General features: G+C 34.9%; 1 protein-coding gene across 1 annotated transcript in view; it reads right to left on the bottom strand.

Annotated features, from left to right (window-relative positions):
• The window catches only part of PTH2R (parathyroid hormone 2 receptor), a 107,913-nt gene that overhangs the window by 40,023 nt on the left and 42,151 nt on the right, over window positions 1–25,739 (bottom strand). Inside the window, exons 3-7 of the mRNA XM_004262780.3 lie at window positions 18,491–18,601; window positions 18,261–18,382; window positions 9,700–9,797; window positions 6,238–6,427; window positions 5,153–5,306 (exon numbers count right to left, since the gene is read on the bottom strand). Of these exons, the coding sequence (XP_004262828.2) occupies window positions 5,153–5,306; window positions 6,238–6,427; window positions 9,700–9,797; window positions 18,261–18,382; window positions 18,491–18,601 (675 nt within the window). The remainder of the gene's footprint in view (window positions 1–5,152; window positions 5,307–6,237; window positions 6,428–9,699; window positions 9,798–18,260; window positions 18,383–18,490; window positions 18,602–25,739) is intronic.

Here is a 25,739-nt window from a genome sequence, read left to right as displayed (position 1 = left end):
ATGTAATGGAGAGAGCATGGCTCCTTCTGACAGAATGGTTCAAAAAGGTCTGACATGGATCCCTTTGCTGTTCTACTGCCTTGGTTATCTTTAAAAAATGTCTGCCTTTGATCAAAATGTTCACATTTTCTCATTTGCAGGTCTTCATCTTCTGCTTCCTTTACAATCTCCTGATCAGGCAATTTCCTGAATGATGTTCTATATATAGAACATTGATTAATGGTGCTGGATTTGGAATTGTGTCTTAAATGATAATTATAGCAAATACTTTATATCAGACACCATGTCTTAATGAAATTGCTTTTCTCATCCTCTTGGAAGACCCTCATTCACAAGATGAGCACAGAGACAACCATAGAGGAATAAAGAATAGAAACCACCTTGAGGCTTTCTAAGAATTTTTGGTCACCAATCTTAGTATCACATTATTATGTAATTAAGAACATATAAACAAAGGGAAAAATCTTTGAAATCTAGACGTTATTTTCAATTTAAGTGTTACTTTAAGTAAATTTAATGTAAATTGGAATGTTATTCTATATTTGCATTTATCTTAAGAGCTGAGTTATTTTCATAAAATACATCAGTATAAATAAGTGATTCTGAGAGGGAGGCAATCTCTGGTCTCAGAATAAGTAGACTTGAGCTTTGGTGTGGCTTCATTACTATTCTCCCTTAAAATGAAGGTTTGGACTAATAGTAGTCAAAAAAACTTTAGCAATTAAACACTTTCTTCAAATAAAAACTTATTCTGCAGCCCACTGCATAAGCCAGAGATGCCTTGAAGCCAAAGTGGGGTAAAAGGGTCTTGCCATATTGGCCCATGTAATTTTATCTTGTTTTGGACACTTCAGAGTCTTCATAGAACCCAACCTCAGCCTTACCATCCTCCTGAAATGCTACTGTGGCATTGCAAAGTCATAGCTTGATCATAAAGTGTAGAGTTAACCCTAAAAATTAGAAACCCATCATGACATGGGGATTCCCAGATTTGCTACAGACATACAATGTCTTACCAGAAACCTTGATTCCCCTGGGAATCCAGTCTATGTTGACTGGTCAGACATGAAGCTCCAAGCTATGTATTCAGTTCCCTCTCTACTCACTGCAGGATGCTAGAATTTAGTATCTATCACTTGCTGATTCATTCTTTGAGGAAATTCGTCTATATAATTTTGATAGAATTGTTCTCAAGTCTCATAGGACTCTAAGGCCAATACTGAATGAGTCTTTCCTCTCTGTAAGGAAAACTGCAGAGCCTTTAAAGTTTTCCATTGTTACAAAGGTGAGTGTCTATTTATGAAACTTCAGAAGAGTTACCCTCCCCTGAGATGGAATTACTACAGTAAACAAAAGAAATCTTTAAAAAATATATCTAATTCATAGCCTAAAATCTGCTCTAGAAGAAGAGTAAGGCATTATGAAAAAGGACCAATCTAAAACAGAAGAGCTACAATAGAAAAGAAAATGTTTACTGAATTAAATATTGCCAGTGGGCAGAAACTGTAGAAGATCAATTGGTGGAGAGGAGGTGGAATCTTGAAACCGGGTGAACCCACAGAGATAAATCTACATAATGGTTACAAATATAAATTTGACTATAATTTATTTTCTTTTAAACAGATAATAACCTGTAGAATTTTTTAATGATAAGTAGTAAAACCCAAAATTACATCTTGAAGGTCTGGAAAAAGTAATAAGCAGGGAGAACCAAATTCCTTATCTTTCATAAAGTAGGGCCAAAATATAGATCTCTTATTGACTCTAATGGTTAAATATAATTTTAACTTTAAGATAACTTTAAGGTAGAATTAATAGTGACATTAAAAATCATAGGGCAAGGGAGAAACAGTTTTTCTAGATTTTTAAATTCAGCTTAAAGCAAACAACAAAGATTTTTAATTGTATAAAGGTGTCATATTGACTATCATAAATAATTTTATGAAGAACAGATTTTATAAATTAAATATTTTGAATATAATACATATGATGAGAATAGGCCTACAAAAAATAAAATAACCTAAAGGGTCAGACTCCATGCTTCTTGTGTGCTGGGACTTTAACATATACCTTGTATTTCAATTATATATGCTGCCAAATGGATGATCAAAAAATGTTTGCTGGATTGAAATAATTTTATACAGAGATAATAAAACCGGAAGTGTTTTCTGATTATTTTTCTCCTGATTATTTTAAGATAATACAAAATATGAAAATATTCTACAAGAAAGCTTGGCAACAGGGACGTGCCTACGTGGTATAACCAGGATAGGTGTTTTTATATGATAATACATACATTCTGGCATCTCATCTGACAGGTGAAAATTAAGAATGGCTGCTAATACAGAGGTAAATTACCACATTCAATAAGGATAAAGAAGCAAGAATGACACTTTTTTTCCTATTATGTTGTATATTATATCCCCAGTACTTATTTACCTTATAACTGGAAGTTTGTTACCTTTTGACTGACCTTTTAAATATAGAATTAAATATATTTTTTAAATATGTAGTTGGAACCGAGAATAAAGTGTCTTATTCATGAGAAAATTGAGCAGGGATAGGAAAAATTAAGAAAATGGTTAGTTGAAAGAAAAGAAGCATAGTCATCATTAGAATTTGCCTTTACTCCTCTATACATCTTGTTTTGTGATAAAGATATACAAAAAGGTCATTTTAAATATCTGCCTTCAATTTACTAAGGCAGACAGGGCATATGTTCCTCTTTAGATGGTAATTTCCTTCCCTGCCAACTTATTATTAAGAACCAGCAAAATCAATGTAAATAATGCAACTCCACATATCATTACAAAGTGAGTAATAAAGTGCTGAGTATTTACCTAGCTGAAGAGAGCTTTAAGTTATAATAATTGGGTCCAAATGAACAACAAAGGAATCCAAGCAAATTCACTTCTCTAGTGAAGCCAATAAATCACTGGAAGAAAGTCTGAAACTGGGTTCACTATGGATTAGTCTAGCAAAGGATCCTGCAAAGCAGCTATAATGTTTTGATATTTATTTTTCTTATAGAAAGTTGGAAAAATGAGTCTGAAATAAAAATGATATTCTAAAATCATACTCTCAGTGTTGAGATAAGAGAAAACAGTCTATTAATCAAATAGACTTGGATATTTACTTCAGTAGCAGAGAGAAATTCTTAAAAGAATATTACTATTTTGGGGGGCTGCCCTGGTGTCCGCCTGCCGATGCGGGGGATGCGGGTTCGTGCCCCGGTCCGGGAGGATCCCACATGCCGCGGAGCGGCTGGGCCCATGAGCCATGGCCGCTGAGCCTGCGCGTCCGAAGCCTGTGCTCCGCAACGGGAGAGGCCACAGCAGCGAGAGGCCCGCGTACGGCAAAAAAAAAAAAAAAAAAACCAAGAATATTACTATTTTTTAATTATATATGCCCTAGCCTAGAGCATTTATTTTTTTGGAGTTGCAAAGAGAGAAGCCAGAAGACAGACCAACTATAGCACCATAACTCTGTAAATATTACTTGTTACTGTTTTAATTGTGGTTAATTACATAATATTGCATGTAAGATGCTTTTTGTAACGTGATCTTCCATGTAGATACTACTTGCTTTCATGCATGTTCTTAAACCATTTGGTGAAATGAAGATTTCAAGTTGTGATGCTTCTCTACTGTAATTGTCACTCTTATGACAAAATTTTGTGGACAAATAATTAAAGTTGTAAAGGAAGGTGAGAACCTCATACTTGCATAGAAGCTCACTGGAACCCTCACTGTTTTTTTAATTCTCATTTTCAAAGACAGATTTGAAAACTAGTTTCCTGGGTTTCAGTGAGGCAAACTCCTGATTTTACAGAGCGACAGACTGAGTGATACAGCCCAAATAAGAGCTGACAGGGGAATTTGCTATCAAATCAATATGTAAATAAAGAAAAACAAGTTTATTACCAGTGTGACCAATGTCATAGAAAACCAAAAAATAAAATGGAACTCAGACAAATTCATTGTTGAATTTTCTATCAACATCTTTACTAACTTCTAGTAATTATGTGGGTACACAGATATAATTTTGCCTTGAAGGCAAACTACCAAAAACTGTTGAGAAAATTTCCAAAGTACCCTAAACAAATAAAGTGTATCTTTTTTTATTTTAGTAACTGTTAGTCAAAGATAAGGGAGAGCCTAAAAACAAACCACTTTCATAAATTTTTATTCACAACAATTATTATTTCATAATAAATTAACGCTTGACAGTAAATTGACCCTTTGTCTTCTTAAAGGTTATTAACTAACAGGAAATTCAATATCCTTTACTTCATGTTTTCAAATGTTAAGACAATATTAAGACAAAACAGGCCAAAAAATTCTTATTTTGATGGGAAAAAAACCTTCAAATTTAATCTTGAGCCACTTAGTTGATTTTTTTCCCTGTGCTGAGCACGTCATAATTTGGATATTAAAATAGCAATTGTTAATATTGAGACTTCTTAATTTTAACCACGTATGAGTTTTAATTTTTCTTAAATTATAACAAACAAACAACATCCTTTCTCCACATCACATTAAGTTAGTGCCTAATTCAGTAATCCCTCTAGTACTGACAAGGCATTTTTGGAATGTGAGCTGAATATCCTTTTTTTAAAATTATTTATGCCGCAAGTAATTTGAATTATTTCCTTCCAAAAGACATCCACGTAATTAGTTTGTAATTTGCATTGTTAAATGCAGTCAAGATGGTCCTATAAATTCCTTTCTGGCATTCTCATCATATGACCTAGAATTACAAATCAAAGGTGCATCATTATAGCTTAGAAATTCAAAAATCAAAATTTTTAGGATGAAATTATTATTAAATCAAGATATTGACATAAGATACGATGAGCGCAGCAGTTCTAAATGTGCATGGCTAACAAGGTATTTCCCCCAAAGAATCCTCTCAAGAATCTGGCCTAAGAACACTAACCCTAAGTTAAAAGTGAAAAGTTTGTTACCACTAGGAGGATTATAGACTTGATCTTAATACATTTCCTGAATAATTAAAGAGAAAGAAAGGATAAAGATAGAATAGGGAGGGATTATTTCGGGAAAATGACAGAAAGAATGCTAATGACAGGCAAGACAGAAAGCCCTACAACCCATAATCCAGTTGAAAAGGAAAGGAGACAGAAATGCCTTACCCCAGCCTATCAAGGTGAAGCCCCACAGGTACTTGGTGTCCGAAAAGAACGCCACAAAGATTAAACTATGCAGATAGAGGCCTTCCACCAAGATCCAATAGTAGTTTGTAGCCAAGAAGTAAATAAACATCACAACAGCAATCTTGCACCCAATCTGTTACAAATAAACCAACATTGCACCATATTAGAATTCCTAATCGTACTGGTTCCAACATTAGACCACTAAAAAGCAGTTCCTCCATTTATTTTTTTATAATCTAATATCTCTTATACCTGGGAAGGCCAAGACTTTTGAAAGAGACCAGAACAAAGTTATTTTAACATAGCATTTCTAAGACTGCTGGCTTGATTCTATTTTTAAAATAAGATTTTTATTCCTTTAGGAGTTATAAGAAATCACTTTTCCTTAAGTTTTCTTGTTTATAAAAATACCTGATCATCAGAGAAAATTAGGAAAGTAAAGAAAAGCATAAAGAGGAAAACTTAACCATCATTCTACCGTGAATTTATTTTATTCTGGTCTTTTTTATGCCCCAAAAGTTAATGGCTTAAAATGATAAACATTTAATATGTCTTATGAATCGATTGATTGGCTAGATGATTCTGCTGATTTGGGCAAAGCTCAGCTAATCTTGGCTAGGCTCACTCATAGAGGTCTACCCGCAACTGACACACCATCACACCTACTTCATTCTAGTTCATTTAAAAAGTCACAAAGCCAATCCAGAATTAGAATCAGCAGAGACAACAACGATCTACAGGGCAAAGGGCAAAGATACCAACAGCATTAATTCACACCATCAATACAATCAATCTATTCTACCTAATTTCCAGATATATTGCTTCAATGGTGATAATGCTTCTCATTAACTGAATTATTGGGTGATTCTACTTACTAAATAACAACAGGACATTTAAGAGCAGAATCAAGTACCATGGAATCTTATTTGGGAACAAGTCTTTGAGGCTACAATAAAGGAACTAAATGCCCTGGGTTTTTAAATCCCAAGCTCCTGGTCTTGCAGGTGGGCTTTTTACTTTTGAAAGTGGTGAGCCATGCAAGGGCTCATGGTGAAAACACTTACATATTGTGATTTGTCCACAGAAGGCACTTCTATGGAACTCTGTAGGTCATCTTGCATTATCAGGGACTGCAGCTCCTTTACTCCTATGTGAGCATGGACCACTCTGTCCTTGACAAAGATGCTCGCAGCTCTCAGCATGAAAGACACAAATAAATGCATGTGGATATAGTTCCTAGTACAATGCAATCGTCTATGGAGAGAAAATATTCAGTATTTAGATTTGAATAAAATTAGAAACGGAGAAAGAAAATACATAAATGAGCTCAAACTCCTCCCAAAAAAGAAGAAATAAACCTGAACAAAGACAGAAACAATTGGGGTCAAAAACTAAAATGTAGCTTTTTGAGACTTAATTACAAATTTATCCTGATCAGCTACCATGGTTATCCAGATTATGCAGTGTTAAATATTATGCTACATTATACTATAGCATTACATTATACTATATATTAAGGTCATAAATAATCGATGGAGAACCACCTTGAACAGGGATAAGCCTTATTAAAACTGGAATGTTCACATTTTCAATATATTCTCTATATGAAAAAGTAAGATATTTTGATAGAATTACACAGTTTTATTTCCTAGGAATGTTAGAGAGAAAACAAGCTTCCTTTAATATAAAAAGCTTTGGAATTATAAAAGGATCTTAGACACAAGTTAAGTCAGTAACATACTCAGGAGTAGATATAGCAGCATCAACTAGTACAGAAAGGTAACTCCAAAAAAAAAAGATTTCTTTTAAGTTTGATTAAAACAAAATCAAAAACACCAGGAAAAGGGATGTATAATCTGGTCAAAAGGCCCAGCTCTACCATTGCTTGACTATGAAAAAAGCTGAGCTTCCGTGTACAATGAACACACTGATACTACGTCTCTTCCTGAAAAGACAAAGTACTCAGGTATAAGGAAGTAAGAAATGTTTTAATCCAGAAGAAAAAGAAGAAATGTTTTAATCCGGTAATATATTTTTATATTTTATAATATAGAAAGAATCTACTGTTAAATACTCTGATAAACTATTATGTAAACTGAGGAATTATTACTTAGTCATTTGTATCCTCCTGAAATTTCATGTAACTCTTATTCTCATAAATATCTATCTATTATTTTGAACAACCACAGCTAACTTTGATGTAATGGAATGAACTCTGGATCTGAGTCAGAAGATGAAGGTTCTGTTTCCAGCTGGACCACCTATGACCTTGTGAGTTTGAACACTGAGCTTCAGTTTCTTGTCTCTCAAATGAGATCATCCCTGCCAAGCCAACTTCACGAGGTTATTTTGAGGAACCCCTCTACAACCCCAGAAATGTGATCGTGTTACCCTTCTAGTTAAAAACTTCATTGGCTCCCTGTACACTACCTTATAAGACAAAATTCAAAGCCCTTGACAAAAGCCTGTAAAACCTAATGCTACAAAATCTAGTTTCTCCCTGGCCATTCCCATATGGCCACTCCTCCCTAGGCATCAAATGCTGCATTCATATGGGACCCTTCTATATTCCCTGTGTATACTCTGCTCCTTTGTGCCTCTGACCTTTGTACATTCTGTTCCCATCATTTGGAATGTGCCAAATTCCTTCTCATCATTCAGTATCAGCTCACACACCAGTTGTTCTGGGAAATCTCTCTCCCTTATCTTATTAGTTTTAGACTAGTTCCTTAGTATTCCCAAAGCCCTTTATGAAACCTGCATTACAGTACTAATAATATTTTAATTGATAATCATCTAATGTGTCAGTTTCTCTCAATGGTGTATATACTACTTTTCTGGTCTTCAACATATCTTAACTTGGCCTCCATCAATACCAAAAAGGGACTATCACATGATAGAGAAAAACGCTTGTTGAACCAATGGACTAGTAAATCAATAAAGCAAATGCTTTGGAAATATAAACTACACCACTATACCACTACTATATGAGAAACTGTTGGAAGTGGTTGGAATATTACAACTAGTCATTATTTATTAATTCAACAAACATTTACTGAGCACCAGGACATATCAAGTACTACTGAGAGTGCAGCAATGAGCAAACAGAAAAAAATAAATGCCTACTCTTGTGTGGCTTTACATTCTAGAGGGAGAGACAAAAAATAAAAAGATAAATAAGTAAAACATCAGATAATACATTAGACAGCTATAAATCAGAGGAGAAAAGTAAACTAGGAAATAGGTATGAGAAGTTTCAAGGAAGAGAGGATTGTAAGATAATAGGAAACAAAATATAAAATTTTTCTTTTAGTTATAGTTTCTGTTAATTTCTAAATCCTCTATTTCCATTTTCTAATGTATCATCTAACCTCACTCCTTCTTTTCCTGCATATAATTTAGCACTAAATTTTTTCAGTTGTACAATCTTAATTTAATATGTCTCAGAACTGTCCATTTCTATCCAATCCCCAAGGCCACTGCCCTAGGCCAGGCAACAGTCTTCTTGTCCTGATGACTCTACTAGCATCTTCCAAATGGGCTTCCTACCACCAGTTCACACTCCACCTTACAATCCACGTTCCATGTCACTCCTCTGCTTAACATCCTTCATGGCTCTTAGGGTGAAGTTCAGATTCCATATACAGGTCTCAATACCTTCCCAGTCTGCTTACCTCTCTAGCCTCAGTGTCCATCACCTGCCTACAGCAAAATTCTCAATTCTCAGATATTCCATGTTTTTTCTTGATCTCAACTTAGGTTTGGAACTCTCTCCTCAGTCTCCTCTTTTGGTTAAATTTTGTGTATACTCATGTGTCATTTGGGAAGTCTTCTCTCTTGTCCCTCCTCTGTCCTCCCAAATCACTATAAGCCACCTGAATCACAGCACTTCTCAAACTGTAAACTCATTGTTTTCTCAGCTATTTGTGTCATAAACCAGCTGCAAGCATCAGCCTATACACGTAGTTCACTGTTTTATCTCCATATTGGCTTTCAAAATTCTGTGTTGACTTAGATTAAGTTGAATTGAATTAGACAAAAGTTTAAGTGGATAAAAATTAAACCACAGCAAAAGCAATAAATATTATTTCTTTATATATGATATCAAATCAATTAGAGATTATTTAAAATGAATTTCTGTCCTATGGCGCCAAAATCACTTGGGAAAAGTGAAATAAGTCTTTACATCATGAGTGAAAATTTTTGTAACTCACTTGACAATAGTCTGCGTCACTTTGCAAAAATATACTACAATGCAGATCTATTGGCTTAATGGTTTCATACTGCTTTGATGCTTTAAGTTTTTAAACAAACAACAAAGAAGAACCCTCAATTTTTCATCAAAAATAAATTGTCGAAGTCAAATAATTTTACACTACAAAGTCAAATAATTTTACACTAGGCTGAATTCAGAAACTTGTGTTTGGGAAAAGTATTTGGAGGTACAGATTAAGAGAGGTCTGTGTCTTTGATGAATAAGAAACAGAACTACCCCTTCATGGAGAAAGTGACTGGGAATCACTCACCTGAAGTAACCAATGATGAGAATAGCCACAGCCAGAGATCCAAAGGAGACAGAGTAACCAATAGTGTACATGACATAGAGGCGTTCAAAGAATTCTTGCTGGAGGGCAACAGATTTAATCAGAAAAGCAGGTTTGAACAAATAATTTGATGTAGATAAACTTAAAAATCATGCTTTTAACCTCTTTAAAGATAGGCAACGTGTGACCACATTCGTATAATATACAGGTTATTTTTCTGGCCTTCCTTTTACTCCCTAAATTCAAGTCAGGGTTAAAGATATAATTAAAATATTTGGCATTTCTTCTTGCTTAAGTGAGGCCAAATTCAATGTTACAAAATTTACTTCATGTATTTTTACAGTGTTCATTTTAACTAATTGGAACTGTATATCTAACATGTGATATTTGGAGTAAATAAAACACATATTACAGACTATTTTAAAACTGGTAAAAAAAATATGTCACTTTTGGAATATTAGTTCTAGTTTTCTTTAGCTTTTTTATTGAGCTGTAGTTTACATGAAACAAAATGTGCAGATTTAAAATGAGCAGTTTGATGGGTTTTGACAAACCAAGTTCGTTGTGCCACTTGCTAGTCAAAAATCCACCCACCATCCACCCCCAGGTAACTACTGTTCCAATTTCTGTCACCACAAATTGGCTTTATCTGTTCACGTACTTCATATATTTCTCAACTGTTCTTATATTTCTTGGAATTATATAGTATATACTCTTTTTGTCAATATACTGTTTTGATATTCACTAATATTGTTGCATTAATCAATGGTTCATTCTTTTTTTTGTATTTTAAAATAACTCTAGATTCAAAAGAAGTGGAAAAGATAGTAAAAAGGGTCGTATGTACCCTTCACGCAGTATCCTCCAATGCTTACATCTTACATAAGTTCACTAAAATATCAAACCAGGAATTTGGCATTGGTGCAGTTCATGTGTTTACAGTTTTGTGTCATTTTATTACATATGAAAATTTTTGTAACTTTCTCTGCAATCAAGATACAGAACTATTCCATCACCACAAAGATGTTCCTTGTGCTGTTTCCTTTACAGTCATACCTACCCTGTTCCTCTCCACCATCCTTATCACCTGCCAAACATTAATCTGTTTTCTATCTCGATAATTTTGTCATTTCAGAAATGTTATAGAAATGAAATCATACAGAACATGATCTTTGAGATTGGTTTTTTTCACTCAGAGTAATAACCTCAAGATGCATTCAAGTTGTTACGCATACCAAGTTTGTTCTTTTTTATTGCTGCATAGTACTGCATGGTATGCATGTGACCTACATATACCATATTTGAAAAGAGTTTCAAACTTTGTAGATAACATACAAAGTTGGGTCATGTTTTTTATAGACTCTTTCAATCTCTGTTAATTGGTATATTAAGACCATTTGCTTTTAATATAATATTGATATGTTAAGGCTAAGTCCATCATTTTATATTTTTATTTTCTGTTATGTTTTTCATTTCTGTGTTTTGCTTTTCCTGCCATCCCTGGTTACTTGAACATTTTGTAGAATTCCATTTTGATTTATATTTTTGTATAGTGCTTTCGGTGGTGGCTCTCGGTATTACATTATGTAGCTTAATGTGGAAGATTTGATCATTGAATTTTCACCTTTCTTCTATTCTAATTAAACATTGAAAAGTATAAATCTTTCTCTACACTCTGCTTTTGCTGTTTCCCACAATTTTTTATATATATTGAGCTTTCATATTTATTCAGTTCAAACTTTTGCCATTGGTCACATAATTTCCAACTATTTATGAATTGTATACATATTTTAATTTATTTTCAATTAATTCTTTTGTGGTCAGAGAACATACTCCATAAGATTTTAATCTTGAGATTTATTGAAACTTGTTTTATAGCCCAGCATATGTTCTATCTTGATAAAACTTTGGTGAGTACTTTAAAAGAATGTAAATTTTGCAGTTATTGTGAATACTAATCTATAAATGTCAATTTATTCAAATTGTTTGAAATATATTCTATAGAAGGTTTTGTCCAATTGTTCTATCAATTACTAAGAAAATGGCATTCTTTAAAATGTCAACATGCTGTAATTTGGTTATTTCTCCCTTTAGCTCTGACAAATTTTGCTTCATGTAATTTGGAGCTCCTAAATGCATGTATATTTAGGATTATTTCCTCTTGGTAAATTGATTCTTTATAATTTGAAATGTCCCTCCGTCTTGGTAATTACATTTATCTGTATCTTTATATTTAGAGTACATTTCTCAAAGACAGCAAACTACTGATTCATACTTTTATTATCCATTCTGACAACCTCTGCCTTTTAAGCGAAATGTTCAGTTCACTTACCTTGAATACAATCATTGCTATGGCTGGGTTTAAATCTAACATACAGGTATTTGCATTCTAAATGTCCTATCTCTTCTTTGTACCTCTGTACCTACTTCCTTACCTTTTATTGGGAGGTAGGGGATGGGGAAATCAATCAAGTATTTCTTAGTATTTCACATGTGGGTTTGTCTTGTTTTGTTTTGGGGTGGGGGGCAGCTTAAGGGATCTTAGTTCCCTGACCTGGGGTTGAACCCTGGCCCTTGGCAGTGAAAGCTTGGAATCCTAACCACTGGAATGCCGGGGAATTCCCAAAACTTGTGTTATTTTTTAGCAGTTACTATAGAGACTTGGTTATGCATCTGAACTTATTAGAGCCTACATTTAAGTAATATTGAACTATTTCACCATATAAATAGAACTTTACAATCATGTACTCAATTTTGCTCCCCTAGCCTTTGTCCCTTTTAAATTTTGTTCTGCATAATTTATAAACCCCAATAAGAGGCTATTATGTTTGCTTTAAGCAGTCAACAAATTTTAAATGAATTAAATTATAGATATAACGATAGATATAAACATAGCAATAAATAAGGATAGGTATATAGTTTTGTTTATTATTTTAGTCTGCTATTTTTATCCACATATACACCTGTTCTGGTACTCCTCATGCCTTTCTGACAATCTATGCTTCCATCTGGTATATTTCTCTCCTGCCTAGAGAATTTTTTTGAGCATTTCTTATACTGAAAGGCTGATGAAGATAACCTGTCTCGGATATTTTCTGTCTGAAAAATATCATTATTTTGCCTCTGTCTTAATTAATATTATCACTTTAAAGATAGCATTCCATTGTATTCTGGCCTCCACTGTTTATTACTAAAACACAGCATCTTTTTAGTTGTTGCTCCCCTGAATATAATGTGCCCTTTTTCTCTCACTGCTTTTAAGATTTTCTTTTTACTTTGATTCACAGCAGTTTAACTATGATGTGTTTAAGTATGGTTTTCTTTTTATTTACCCTGCATAGGGTTTGCTGAATCTCTGGAACCTATGGATTGATTTATTTCATCCACTTTAGAAAATTATGGGCTATTGCCTTCTCAGATATTTATTTTGTCCTATTCTTTCCCTCTCTCTTTACCTCTAATTTCACATATGTTTAGACAATTACATATTATCTCACAGTCTCAGATGGTTCTGTTTTTTTAATTTATTTTTTCTCCTAATGCTTCAGTTGGATAATTTTTACTGACCTCTCTTTAGGTTCACTGATCTTTATCACGCTGTGTCCAGTTTGCTGTTGAGCATATCAAATAACTTCTTCAGTTTTTAATTGAATATTTCAATTCTACAATTTCCTTTTTCTTTAAGTTTTCATTTCTCTGCTGATTTTCCCACCTGTTTTATGCACCTTTTTCACTAAATCATCTAACATATTTATAATAATTATCAAGTCCTCATCTGCAAATTACAACATCTGGATCATCTGTTTCTTCCTGCTTTTGTTTTTACTCTAGATTTTGGGTCCTTACCTTGTAATTTTTTATTACACTACAGGCATTGTAGGTAAAAGAAGAGTAAGGACTGGAGTATGTAATATTAACAGCCTGAAAAGGGCAGTCCTCTTCCTCTACCAGGCTTCTTGGGTTGGGAGGATGGATTACTTTGTTTTTAAACTGGGATTCAGTTTGCTGTAGTGCTTTGGTTTTTTTGTTTTTATGATTCCCTTTATCCTGATTTTAGGTTTTGAGAGCAGATTCGAGACTTTTCCTTCAGCAGATTGTGGGATCTGAGCACCAGCAGCCTCTAGTGGCCAGTATATGGGTTTTAGTCCATCTGACAGTTTTCCAAGCCACAGAAGGACTTTCTGCTTTTTGAACCATCCATCAGCTTTGGAGCTGCTGGAAATTTCACTTTGCTCTCCAGCTCTGCCCTGGGCTTTCTGCATCTCAGAAGATGTCACTCCATTATGCTGCTCTGCTCCAGTTCTCAGCTAGCCACTGCCTTGCTTTGGAGCTGCTGGAAATTTCACTTTGCTCTCCAGCTCTGCCCTGGGCTTTCTGCATCTCAGAAGATGTCACTCCATTATGCTGCTCTGCTCCAGTTCTCAGCTAGCCACTGCCTTGCTTTGGATGAAGACATCATGTGCCTAGGAAAGATCTTTCTCAGCTCTATTTTGTCAGGCTGCTGCCTTTCACTTAGTGAGATTTGTCATCTTGGGGGTCTGTCTCAGCTTTTCTGCCCTCCCCCTGGTCTATGAGCTGCAGCAGTCATGCACTTAAAGAGAGCCACAGATACCCCAAGAGATGTCTCTTAGCTCCTCTGTTCCATGCCATGCCTTCAGCTTACAACTCATTTTTATTGGAGTATAGTTGCTTTACAAGGTGTTAGTTTCTACTGTACAGCAAAGTGAATCAGCTATACATGTACATATATCCCCTCTTATTTGGATTTCCTTCCCATTTAGGTCACCACAGAGCATTGAGTAGAATTCCCTGAGCTATACAGTAGGTTCTCATTCATTATCTATTTTAGGACCTGAAACATTTTGATATTTTCTTTAGGTTAGAGTGACCTGGCTGAGATATATGCATATATACTTATAAATATGTGTCTGTTATATTATGTTTACATTACACTATATGATGCTACATTATTTATGTATAAAAATTCAAATTGGTAGTCAGTAACGTGATGCATGATTTTTTTCTTGGTTACCTATGAATGGCTACATCTCATCTCACTCTCATTCTGTGAGGGTCCTACGCACATCTTGGGAAATTTCTCTTGGCCCACCTGCTACACCCCAGCCTTTGGCACACTGGCTCTAGACACTCAGTGAAGGTTTATGGGAAAGAATTGGATGATGGGTAATAGCTCACTGTGACTGGGGTTCATTCCTTGGAATTCTAAGCCCTTATTCCAGTCCTTGTCTGATAAAAGTTGTTTTAAAAGTCTGGTTCTTTTCTTTTTATCCCCTTCCATAGCCTGGTTGCTCCTCTTCTGGCGCAGAGCCAGGGATAAATGCAGCCATAGGTCTTTTCTCTCATAAGAAGGGCTTTCCCACTTCTGCAATTAGGTTCATTTAGATTTCTTGGCATCCTCAGCTTACTGATAGGTTTTTACAAATTATTAATTTTGCATCTTACTCAACTTATTCTTATTGTTGCAACTTCCCACATCCTGACTTTGTCTCTTTTTTTTTTTTTTTTTTTTTGTGGTACACAGGCCTCTCACTGTTGTGGCCTCTCCCACTGTGGAGCACAGGCTCCGGACACGCAGGCTCAGCGGCCGTGGCTCACGGGCCCAGCCGCTCCGCGGCACGTAGGATCTTCCCGGACCGGGGCACAAACCCGTGTCCCCTGCATCGGCAGGCGGACTCCCAACCACTGCGCCACCAGGGAAGCCCATGACTTTGTCTCTTGTTTCTGTTTTAAAACATTTATTACATATTATTTTCTCTTAATAAAATGTTAACCTTTTTATAGAAAATATCTGGAAAATGTGTAAAATACAAAAAAGAGAAGGACAAAAATTCCCTAATTCCCACCAAGCAAAAAGAAACACTGTATTTCATGTATTTCTTTTCACTCTATTTCTATGTATCATTTCCTACTGTTTTGAATATTTGCATTCCCAATTTATATACAAGTTTATTATCTGATTTTTTTTTCCGGGTAACTGTATAACAAAGGAATTTCCCAAGACCACAAACTCTTTACACAAAATATATATTTGAGCTTATTTAACCATTTCTTCATTGGAAATTTAAATTCTTCAGAATATTCACTATAATAATTAATGGTTCAATGAATATTATTCCATTCAGTTCCCCCCACTTCAAATCTTTATGCTTGAATCTTAGAAGTATAATTATAAGATCAAAGGATATGACCCCCTTGAAATTTCTTAATATATATTGTTAAATTACTGTCCAAAAGTCCATATAACCTTTAGACATGAGATATATGGTAATTTCTATAGTATGCTACTATTTAAAATATCATACTCTAAAGAATTTAACAACCTCATGGCCCATCATAAGAGTTTTCTTGCTTTTTTTATTGAAAGTAATTAGCTCATTTTGTCAAGTCAATGATATGGAAATTATTTAAAGAACAAAACAATAGATGTTTTAAAAATCTTTACCTTATGTCCCCTATAAAGATGTGGCATTTATTCTAAATGCACTTTTTCATTTTTACCTTTTTTATGCAAAAACTCTGATTATAACCATTAATAATTAATATCTCATAAGTAATATCATTTTGCCCTACACTATATCAAAACTTTAGAAGGTATCCAGTTTTCTTATTAAAAGATATTTACATTCTTAAGTTTTCTCAAGTTATTGCTTAAGGGTTGTAAACAACAGAAAACACTTTATATTTTTGATTAAGGAGATAAAATTACACTAACAAAATCAAATTTTTCAGTTAACTTTTAAATCATGTTTATATAAAATAGTATATATTTTGGGTATTTCACCATCCTTAGCTATTTTGATTCTTGGAATACATAGTAATTAAAAAGAATGGTTGTAATATTCTGAATAGAGTTAAGTGTAAATAAAATCATGATATAATTTAATGGCCATTTAAAAGCTGTGAAGACTTGCCCTTATCATCATTTAATGCACAAATTCATAGCAGAGATACTAACTATTGTGAATGTTTATTTATATCAATGAAATTGAAATTATTTTGAAGTATTTTATATTAACACATTGTTGGCTTTGGTTCCATTGTAGAGTACATAATTGTCTCCTCACATTGACTAATTTTATCTAAGAAGCATGTCAACAATGAAATACAAAACTGAGGTCTTTTGGCAATTTACTAAAGAGTCATTAAGGTGGTAGTGCTTTGTGCTAGAAAAAAAGTTAAGAAAAGAAGTTCTGACTATTAATGCAAAATCAAACAGGGACTTCCCTGGCAGTCCAGTGGGTAAGACTCCGCACTGCCAACGCAGGGGGCGTGGGTTTGATCCCTGGTCAGGGAATTAAGATCCGACATGCCGCTTAGCACGGCCAAAAATAAATGAATCAAACGAAGAAAACTCCAACTTACCACTTCTGCCACTGCTCCCCCTCCCTCCCCACCAAAAAATAAATGTCATCAAGCATAAAGAAAAATGTCTAATGTTAGGAGAGTTATGTATTATGACTGTTCTCAGGATCCTCATAAAATCATTTATACATCAACTTACCATGTTCATTCCTAGCATCATATGCTTATAGCATCATGCATTTTACTCACAAGGTCTGCGTGATAGGAATTTAGGCATAACTTTTAACCCACCACATATAACCTAAAAGTAACTATCTAGAAGTTTTTGAAATTTACATATGATTACCATACAGGAAAGAGCACTGACCCTGCCATGATCCAGCTGTGTCACTTTGACCAACACTTAACTTTTGGTTCTGAATTGACTCACACGTGTAAAATTAAGGTATTGTGTGAGAAGACCTATAAGACACCCCTTGCTCCTCTTTAATTCTGAAACTCTAATCTTTCATATACTAATGAAATCACCTGCTGGCAAATCTTATGATATGGAAAATACATCTCAAAAATACAAAGCTCCTCCAGGAATAGAGTGAGATGAGATGTAGCCATTCATAGGTAACCAAGAAAAAAATCATGCATCACGTTGCTGACTACCAATTTGAATTTTTATACATAAATAATGTAGCATCATATAGTGTAATGTAAACATAATATAATACAACAGACACATATTTATAAGTATATATGCATATATCTCAGCCAGGTCACTCTAACCTAAAGAAAATATCAAAATGTTTCAGGTCCTAAAATAGATAATGAATGAGAACCTACTGTATAGCTCAGGGAACTCTACTCAATGCTCTGTGGTGACCTAAATGGGAAGGAAATCCAAATAAGAGGGGATATATGTACATGTATAGCTGATTCACTTTGCTGTACAGTAGAAACTAACACCTTGTAAAGCAACTATACTCCAATAAAAATTAACTTTTAAAAAATAAAATAAAATACTAACTTCTTAAAACAGGAAAAAAAAATGTTTCAGATCCTAGACCTTTCTTTAACTAGGTATCTGAAAAGATTCCAAACTTGCTTTTATCTTTTTTGATCTTTGTGTCATACAATATAAGGATTTTTATAATAGTGGTTGACAATCAAGAATTGTATAAAGACTTTTGCTTTCCCTTAGGGGTTCACAAATACAAAGATACCATTACCTTTCCTATGCTGATATCTGGCTGCAGAAAGCGAAGGCAGTCTGAATAATTAGCCCATGTTTTATTTAAACTGTGCATAAAATCCCATGTTCCATTGGGGTTACAGTGTCGGAAAGCAACTCCTGTGAAGACATGAAGAAAAACACTGAGACCGCTCAGTTCTTGTAGAGTCCATTATAAAAAAATATATATTTCTATTCCAAATTAATCATTTCAGAAAAATTCAATACCTTTATGATTGAAGTCATAAATATAAGGAGGGCATGGGACAGCCAACATTTTCCCCACTGTTCCTCTAGGCCAACAGATGAGTCCATCCCATTCTGGGAAACAATTTCCCTCTGATAAGGAAAAAAATTAAAAAGCAAATAAACAAAGATGCAGTTAGAAGCAGAGAATGAATGCATTCAAAATACAAAATTTCAGGTCACTGCCTATGCAAAACACAGGCACTGTAAAACAAATCGGTAGTTTTGGAAACTAGAATGGGGTAGATTTGATGCAAATGCCCCAAAACTCATCCACCTAGCCTCATCAAAGGCCCATTGATAGGAACATTTGATTTGCATAAATTAAACATATTTTAGTGACTCCAATATATATGAGTTATAGCAATTAATATATAAGAAAGACACAGACCTACTAGAGAATGGACTTGAGGATATGGGGAGGGGGAAGGGTAAGCTGTGACAAAGTGAGAGAGTGGCATGGACATATATACACTACCAAACGTAAAATAGATAGCTAGTGGGAAGCAGCCGCATAGCACAGGGAGATCAGCTCGGTGCTTTGTGACCACCTAGAGGGGTGGGATAGGGAGGGTGGGAGGGAGATGCAAGAGGGAAGAGATATGGGAACATATGTATATGTATAACTGATTCACTTTGTTATAAAGCAGAAACTAACACACCATTGTAAAGCAATTATACTGCAATAAAGATGTTTAAAAAAAGAAACATCAGAATTCATTGAGAACAATTTCTTTTTTATTAATTTTTATTGGAGTATAGTTGCTTACAATGGTGTGTTAGTTTCTGCTGTACAGCAAAGTGAATCAGCTACACCTATATGTATATCCCCTTTTTTTAAACTTCCTTCCCATTTAGGTCACCACAGAGCACTGAGTAGAGTTCCCTGTGCTGTACAGTAGGTTCTCATTAGTTATCTATCGGATAATATCGCTTATATGTGGAATCTAGAAAAAGGGTACAAATGAACTTATTTGCAAAGCAGAAATAGAGACACAGATGTAGAGAACAAACGTATGGATACTAAGGGGGAAGGGGGCAGGGTGGGATGATTCGGGAGATAAGAACAATTTCTGTTAGTAAAAGTCTATCATAGTTGTGACTACATTTTTTACCCTAGATTTTTTAAAAATTTACTGTTAAAACATATGACACATGAAATAGATTGAGCTTCACAGGTAAGCTCCAAGATTTGGGTTTGCCCTTTTACCTATCATTAGTAATTTCTTTGAGTCTAACACTCATCTTACACAAAATTCTCAGAAACTCTACTCTCCTCGAGATGAATCCAGAACCTTATTACTTCTCACAATGTCCACTGCCAAACCCCTGGTCCCAGCCACCACATCTCCAGACTGAATTACTGCAATGGCCCCCAATGGGTCTTCTTGATTGCATTCTTGCTCTCCTCTCATTTATTCTTCATGCAATAGCCCCAAATCCTCCAAAGGCTTTCCATCTCACTCTGAGCAGAAGCCGAGTCTTTCCAAGGCCTAATGGCCCCTCAGGATCTTCTCTCTCCCCTGGCTTATTCCGCACTCACCCACCCCAACCCATACTCCTTATCCCCTTTCCTACTATAGTTTTCACCTGAGCTCTCATCACCTTCCACTATTAAGTGTTATTTTATTATCATTTTCTTAAACCATAGGATTTAAGGAGCTTGAGGGTGAGGAATTTTGTCTGTTTTTTTAAATTAATTTTTATTGGAATATAGCTGCTTTACAATGCTGTGACAGCTTCTACTGTACAGCAAAGTGAATCAGCTATACATATACATATATCCCCTCTTGTTTGGATTTCATTCCCATTTAGGTCACCCCAGAGCACTGAGTAGAGTTCCCTGTGCTATATTGTAGGTTCTTATTAGTTACCTATTTTATACATAGTATCAATAGTGTATATATGTCAATCCCAATCTCCCAATTCATCCCACCCCCGCTTCCCCCTTGGTATCCATATGTTTGTTCTCTACGTCTGTGTCTCCACTTCTGCTTTGCAAATAAGATCATCTATATCATTTTTCTAGGTGCCACATATATGCATTAATATATGATATTTTTTTTCTCTTTCTGGCTTACTTCACTCTGTATGACAGTCTCTAGGTCCATCCACATCTCTACAAATGGCCCAATTTCATTCCTTTTTATGGCTGAGTAATATCCCATTGTATATAATGTACCACATCTTCTCTATCCATTCTTTTGTTGATGGACACTTAGGTTGCTTTCGTGTCCTGGCTATTGTAAACAGTGCTGCAATGAACATTGTGATACATGACTCTTTTTCAATTATGGTTTTCTCTCAGTATATGCCCAGGAGGAGGATTGCTGGGTCATATGGTAGTTCTATTTTCAGTTTTTTAAGGAACCTCCATACTGTTCTCCATAGTGGCTGCACCAATTTACATTCCCACCAACAGTGCAAGAGGGTTCCCTTTTCTCCACACCCTCTCCAGCATTTGTTGTTTGTAGATTTTCTGATGAAGCCCATTCTAACTGGTGTGAGGTGATACCTCATTGTAGTTTTGATTTGCATTTCTCTAATGATTAGTGATGTTGAGCATCTTTTCATGTGCCTCTTGGCCATCTGTATGTCTTCTTTGGAGAAATGTCTATTTAGGTCTTCCACCCATTTTTTGATTGGGTTGTTTGTTTTTTTGGTATTGAGCTACATGAACTATTTGTATATTTTGGAGATTAATCCTTTGTCAGTTGGTTCCTTTGCAAATATTTTCTCCTGCCTTGTTTCATGCGTTTGCCGCTCTGTGTTTTCCAGGACTCGCTTCCATTAGTTGTGTATGAAACTTTCAAGAAGAGAGCCTATCAGCCATGTCATATTCCAACTTACCCAAAAGAGACTATTTTTCATGAGTGCTGTATTCATTTTCCATTGCTTCCATAACAAATTAGCACAAACTTAGCAGCTTCAAATACCCCAAATTTATTATCTCACTCTTTCTGTAGGTCAGAAGTCCGGTGAGCTCAGCCAGACCTCTGCTTATAGATTCACAAGGCTGAATCAAGGGCTGGGCAGCACTGTGATGCTTTCTGAGGCTCTGGGGGAAAATCCATTTCCTTACTCATTCCAGTTGTTGGTAGAATTTACTTCCTTGTAGTGATAAGACTGAGGTTCCCATCTCCTTCCTGGCTGTCAGCTGAGGGCTATTCCCAACTTCTGAAAGCCACTTGTATTCCGTGGCTCATGGCCCCCTTCCTCCATCTTCAAAGTCAGCAAGGGAGATCAAGTCCTTCTCACATTTCAAGTCTCTCTTCCATTCTTTTTTTCCATTACTGACTATTCCGCCTTCCTCTTTCACTTTTAAGAACCCATGTGATTACATTAGTCCCATCCAAATAATCCAGAATAATCTTCCTATTTTAAGGTCCACAACCTTAATTCCGTCTGCAATGTCCTTTTGCCCTGTAATATAACATACACAGGCAGAACACCAGATATTAGGGTTTGGACATCTTTGAGGGGACATTATTCTGCTACCACAAGTACCATTACAGCTCTCTCAATTTTTTAGTTACCAATTACACTAACTGTAGCTGAGCATTTTTGTTATAGCTAACATTCGTTATGTCGAGTTGTTCAGTTCTGAATAGTCAGCATGATAGAACCTCATGCAAACACCGATTTCTACAGAAAAGAATTCAGCATAAACCTGAAATTAACTTGCTAGTGTCCACCATATCACATGGAAACAAGTACTTGATTTGCTTTGTGAATTGCTGAAGCAATAAGAAAAAGAAAATATCTTCCCTCACCACATTGTTCTCATAGAAGAGAATGTTTCTTGGAAACAGCCTCACTTTGCTCTCATAATAAAAGCCTGGGCTTTACATATTGCAAGTAATCCGGGAACTCATTACGCTGGCTCCTGTTTCTGGTATATGGCTTCACCTACTTCTTTCCACCATGACCTGCTTTGTGTGTGTTTATCTTCCTTCTTGTTTAAACAGAGTATAATGAATCAATCTCTTCCATAAACTTTGCACTAGATACTCTTCTACGTCTTGATAGCATTCCATATGGCTTCCCATCCATTCACTTTAACTTTAATAAGTCATGCATCCTTATTTATCTGGATCCAATCCTTTACCAGATACAGTACCTATGGTGCAATCTACATAAAATGGACCCAGACACATATTCCTGTGTTCTTGTAACTAGCTGTCCCTCTAAAATGTATGCTGCAATGTCGTGTGAGATTTTCTGACAAGAGTTGATCATGTGATGGACTAAGGTCTTCACAGAAGTCTAAAAGCCAATGATCAGTTTATTCTATAATTATGTAGTTTTTAAACTGCAATAAAGAACACTGCTGATATTTTCCTTATGCTTTAAAAGGAATCGTTTTTTTGTTCCCTAAAAGATACCAGTCCAAATATACATACAGTTAAATATCTAAAAAAAAACCCAATCAAAAATTGGGCATAAGACTTAGATAGACATTTCTCCAAAGAAGATATACAGATGGCCAACAGGCACAGGAAAAGATGCTCAATATCACTAATTATTGGAGAAATGCAAATCAAAACCACAATTAGGTATCACCTTACACCTATCAGAATGGCTATCAAAAAGTCTACAAATAATAAATGCTGGAGACGGTGTGGAGAAAAGGGAACGTCCTACACTGTTGGTGGGAATGTAAATTGGTTCAGCCACTATGGAGAACAGTATGGAGGTTCCTTAAAAAACTAAAAATAGAACTACCGTATGACCCAGCAATCCCACTCCTGGATGCACGCACCCCAATGTTCACTGTAGCACTGTTTACAATAGCCAAGACATGGAAGCAACCTAAATGTCCATCGACAGAGGAATGGATAAAGAAGATGTGGTATATATATATAAAATGTAATATTACTCAGCCATAAAAAAGAATAAAATAATGCCATTTGCAGCAACATGGATGGACCTAGAGATTATCATACTAAGTGAAGTAAGTCTGACAGAGAAAGACAAGTATCATATGATATCCCTTATATGTGGAATCTAAAAAGATGATACAAATGAACTTATTTACAAAACAGAAATAGACCCACAGACATAGAAAACAAGCTTATTGGTTACCAAAGGGGCTTACTGGTTACCAAGGGGGATAGTGAGGTGGGGGTGGGAGATAAATTAGGAGTTTAGGATTAACATATACACACTACTATATATAAAATAGGTAAACAACAAGGACCTACTGTAGAGCACAGGAAACTATACTCAGTATCTTGTAATAACCTATAATGGAAACAACATATATAACATAGATATATATATAAAACTGAATCACTTTGCTGTATACTTGAAACAAACACAACATTGTAAGTTAACTATGCTTCAATTTTAAGAAATTTTAAAAAGTAAAATAGAATAGCATGTCCTTTAAAAAAAAAAAAGATACCATCCCACACACAGACATATTTCAAAATTCAGAAAACCAACACTCCCCCAGAATAATGTTTCTGTAGATTGTAATCATCTCTCTGGTGGCTCTTTGACAAAGAGAATAATCAATATTCACAAAAGGTTGAAAAGACTGTGAAAGCCATGCCCTCATACAGCTAATACAGAGATCTTAAATAACATCTCTTTGATCATCATTTCACATTCTATGCGAGTAAATACTTTCATTATTTAGCAAGAAACTAATTAATTGCCTAATGAGTCACCAAACTCCCTTTATAAATTAACACCATAAATTACACTCCCTGTAATCTTTTGTGTGTGCCAGGACAAACTGACCATTAGTGAAACTTGTCAAACCATGAAGTTTACACAGAGCAAACTAAAATTTGGAGAATATAACTTTGACTCTTTTCAGTTCTACAGTTACCCAAAACATAATACAACCATACAATTGTGAAATAAAACTGGGATCATTAATATTTTGGGTTTTGTTCTTAAATACATAAATAGTTGTATAACGAGGTATTTGCATTTACGTTTTCTTTTCTTTCTTTCATAGATAAGAAGAAAAATTATATTTTATTTTTATTATAAAATTTTTTCAGAAATAAAACAGAGGATATTATATACCCACAATCTAGAATTTACAGTTGGTAATATTTTACCATATTTATTTCATCTAAATGAATGCTATGGTATTTTAAAGTAAGTTGCAGGCAGCATAACAGCTCACTCCTAAATATTCTGATATGCATCTCTCAATTTTAGAAGAATTTTAAAATGAAAACTTCTTAAATTAATTAGTGAATTCAAAATGTCATTTATCTTTTCACACTTGTAAAGTGAAGAAATGCTAAGTCATTTTACATATATAGACATTTTTCATTGAAAGGGAGACCAAAGTTCGTCCAGATTTAATTCTATCCTATTGTATGGAGAAAGATCTCAAAGAAAGTGCCTTTTCTCTTTTAATATTTATTCATCTACACATTTCACATGAGTTGCACCATCACAAATTTTAGATGTTACATAAGTTTACATCCAGATCTTTTACTCTTTTTAACTCTTGTGGTGTGTGACTGATTCCCAGTTGCTTGTCTTTCCCGACCCTCTGCCAGGAATGTCTTTTTACTTCCTCCTGTACACATCTAAATCCTACTCCTTTAATTTCAAGATTGCTCCTCCAGAAAGCTTTCTCTGATTCCTCCCTGATGAATTAAGATGCTTTTTCAGTGGTTCCATAGTTGTGATACCTCTGTTGTTACACTTACACACCATCTGAAAGGTGTCTACTTCCCTTATTAGATCATCATTTCCATGGGGTAAGGACAGACTTTGATTCATTTTTTCCAGTGCTTACTACAGAAGCACCACACTGTAGGCACATAATATCTTTGTTGAACTGTTAAAGGGACAATAAAGATGACAATGTTGGACTAGATAGTCTCTAAGATGTCTTCCAGCTCAAAATTTCATGAGACTTCATAGAAAATAGTTCATTTAGCCCTCCTAGATAACAATCTTTATAAATTCCTTCATGACAGTGTTGCTCTTTGTTAGCAGACCTACATGTTTGAGATATCAGGGTCAGTGTTCTTTAAAGGTAATGTAAGTGATTCCCTTTCCTGACATTATTAGTCTAGCCATTCAGAGAACTCTTTCCTAGTATAAGACACCTACAAAGGCTGAATTAATATAAAAACCTTCTTTGTTAAAACATGGCTTAGCTGGCTATAAATTAAAGGAATAAATCTGAGACCAGAAATTATTCCGTAGGATCAGTAGGCACTGCATTTGGGGCTTACGTTAGAGGCCTCTA

Source organism: Orcinus orca, chromosome 7 (assembly GCF_937001465.1).
Source record: "Orcinus orca chromosome 7, mOrcOrc1.1, whole genome shotgun sequence".
Taxonomy (NCBI): domain Eukaryota; kingdom Metazoa; phylum Chordata; class Mammalia; order Artiodactyla; family Delphinidae; genus Orcinus; species Orcinus orca.
The sequence above is the reverse complement of the archived record's forward strand: the minus strand, read 5'-3'. Positions and strand labels throughout refer to the sequence as shown.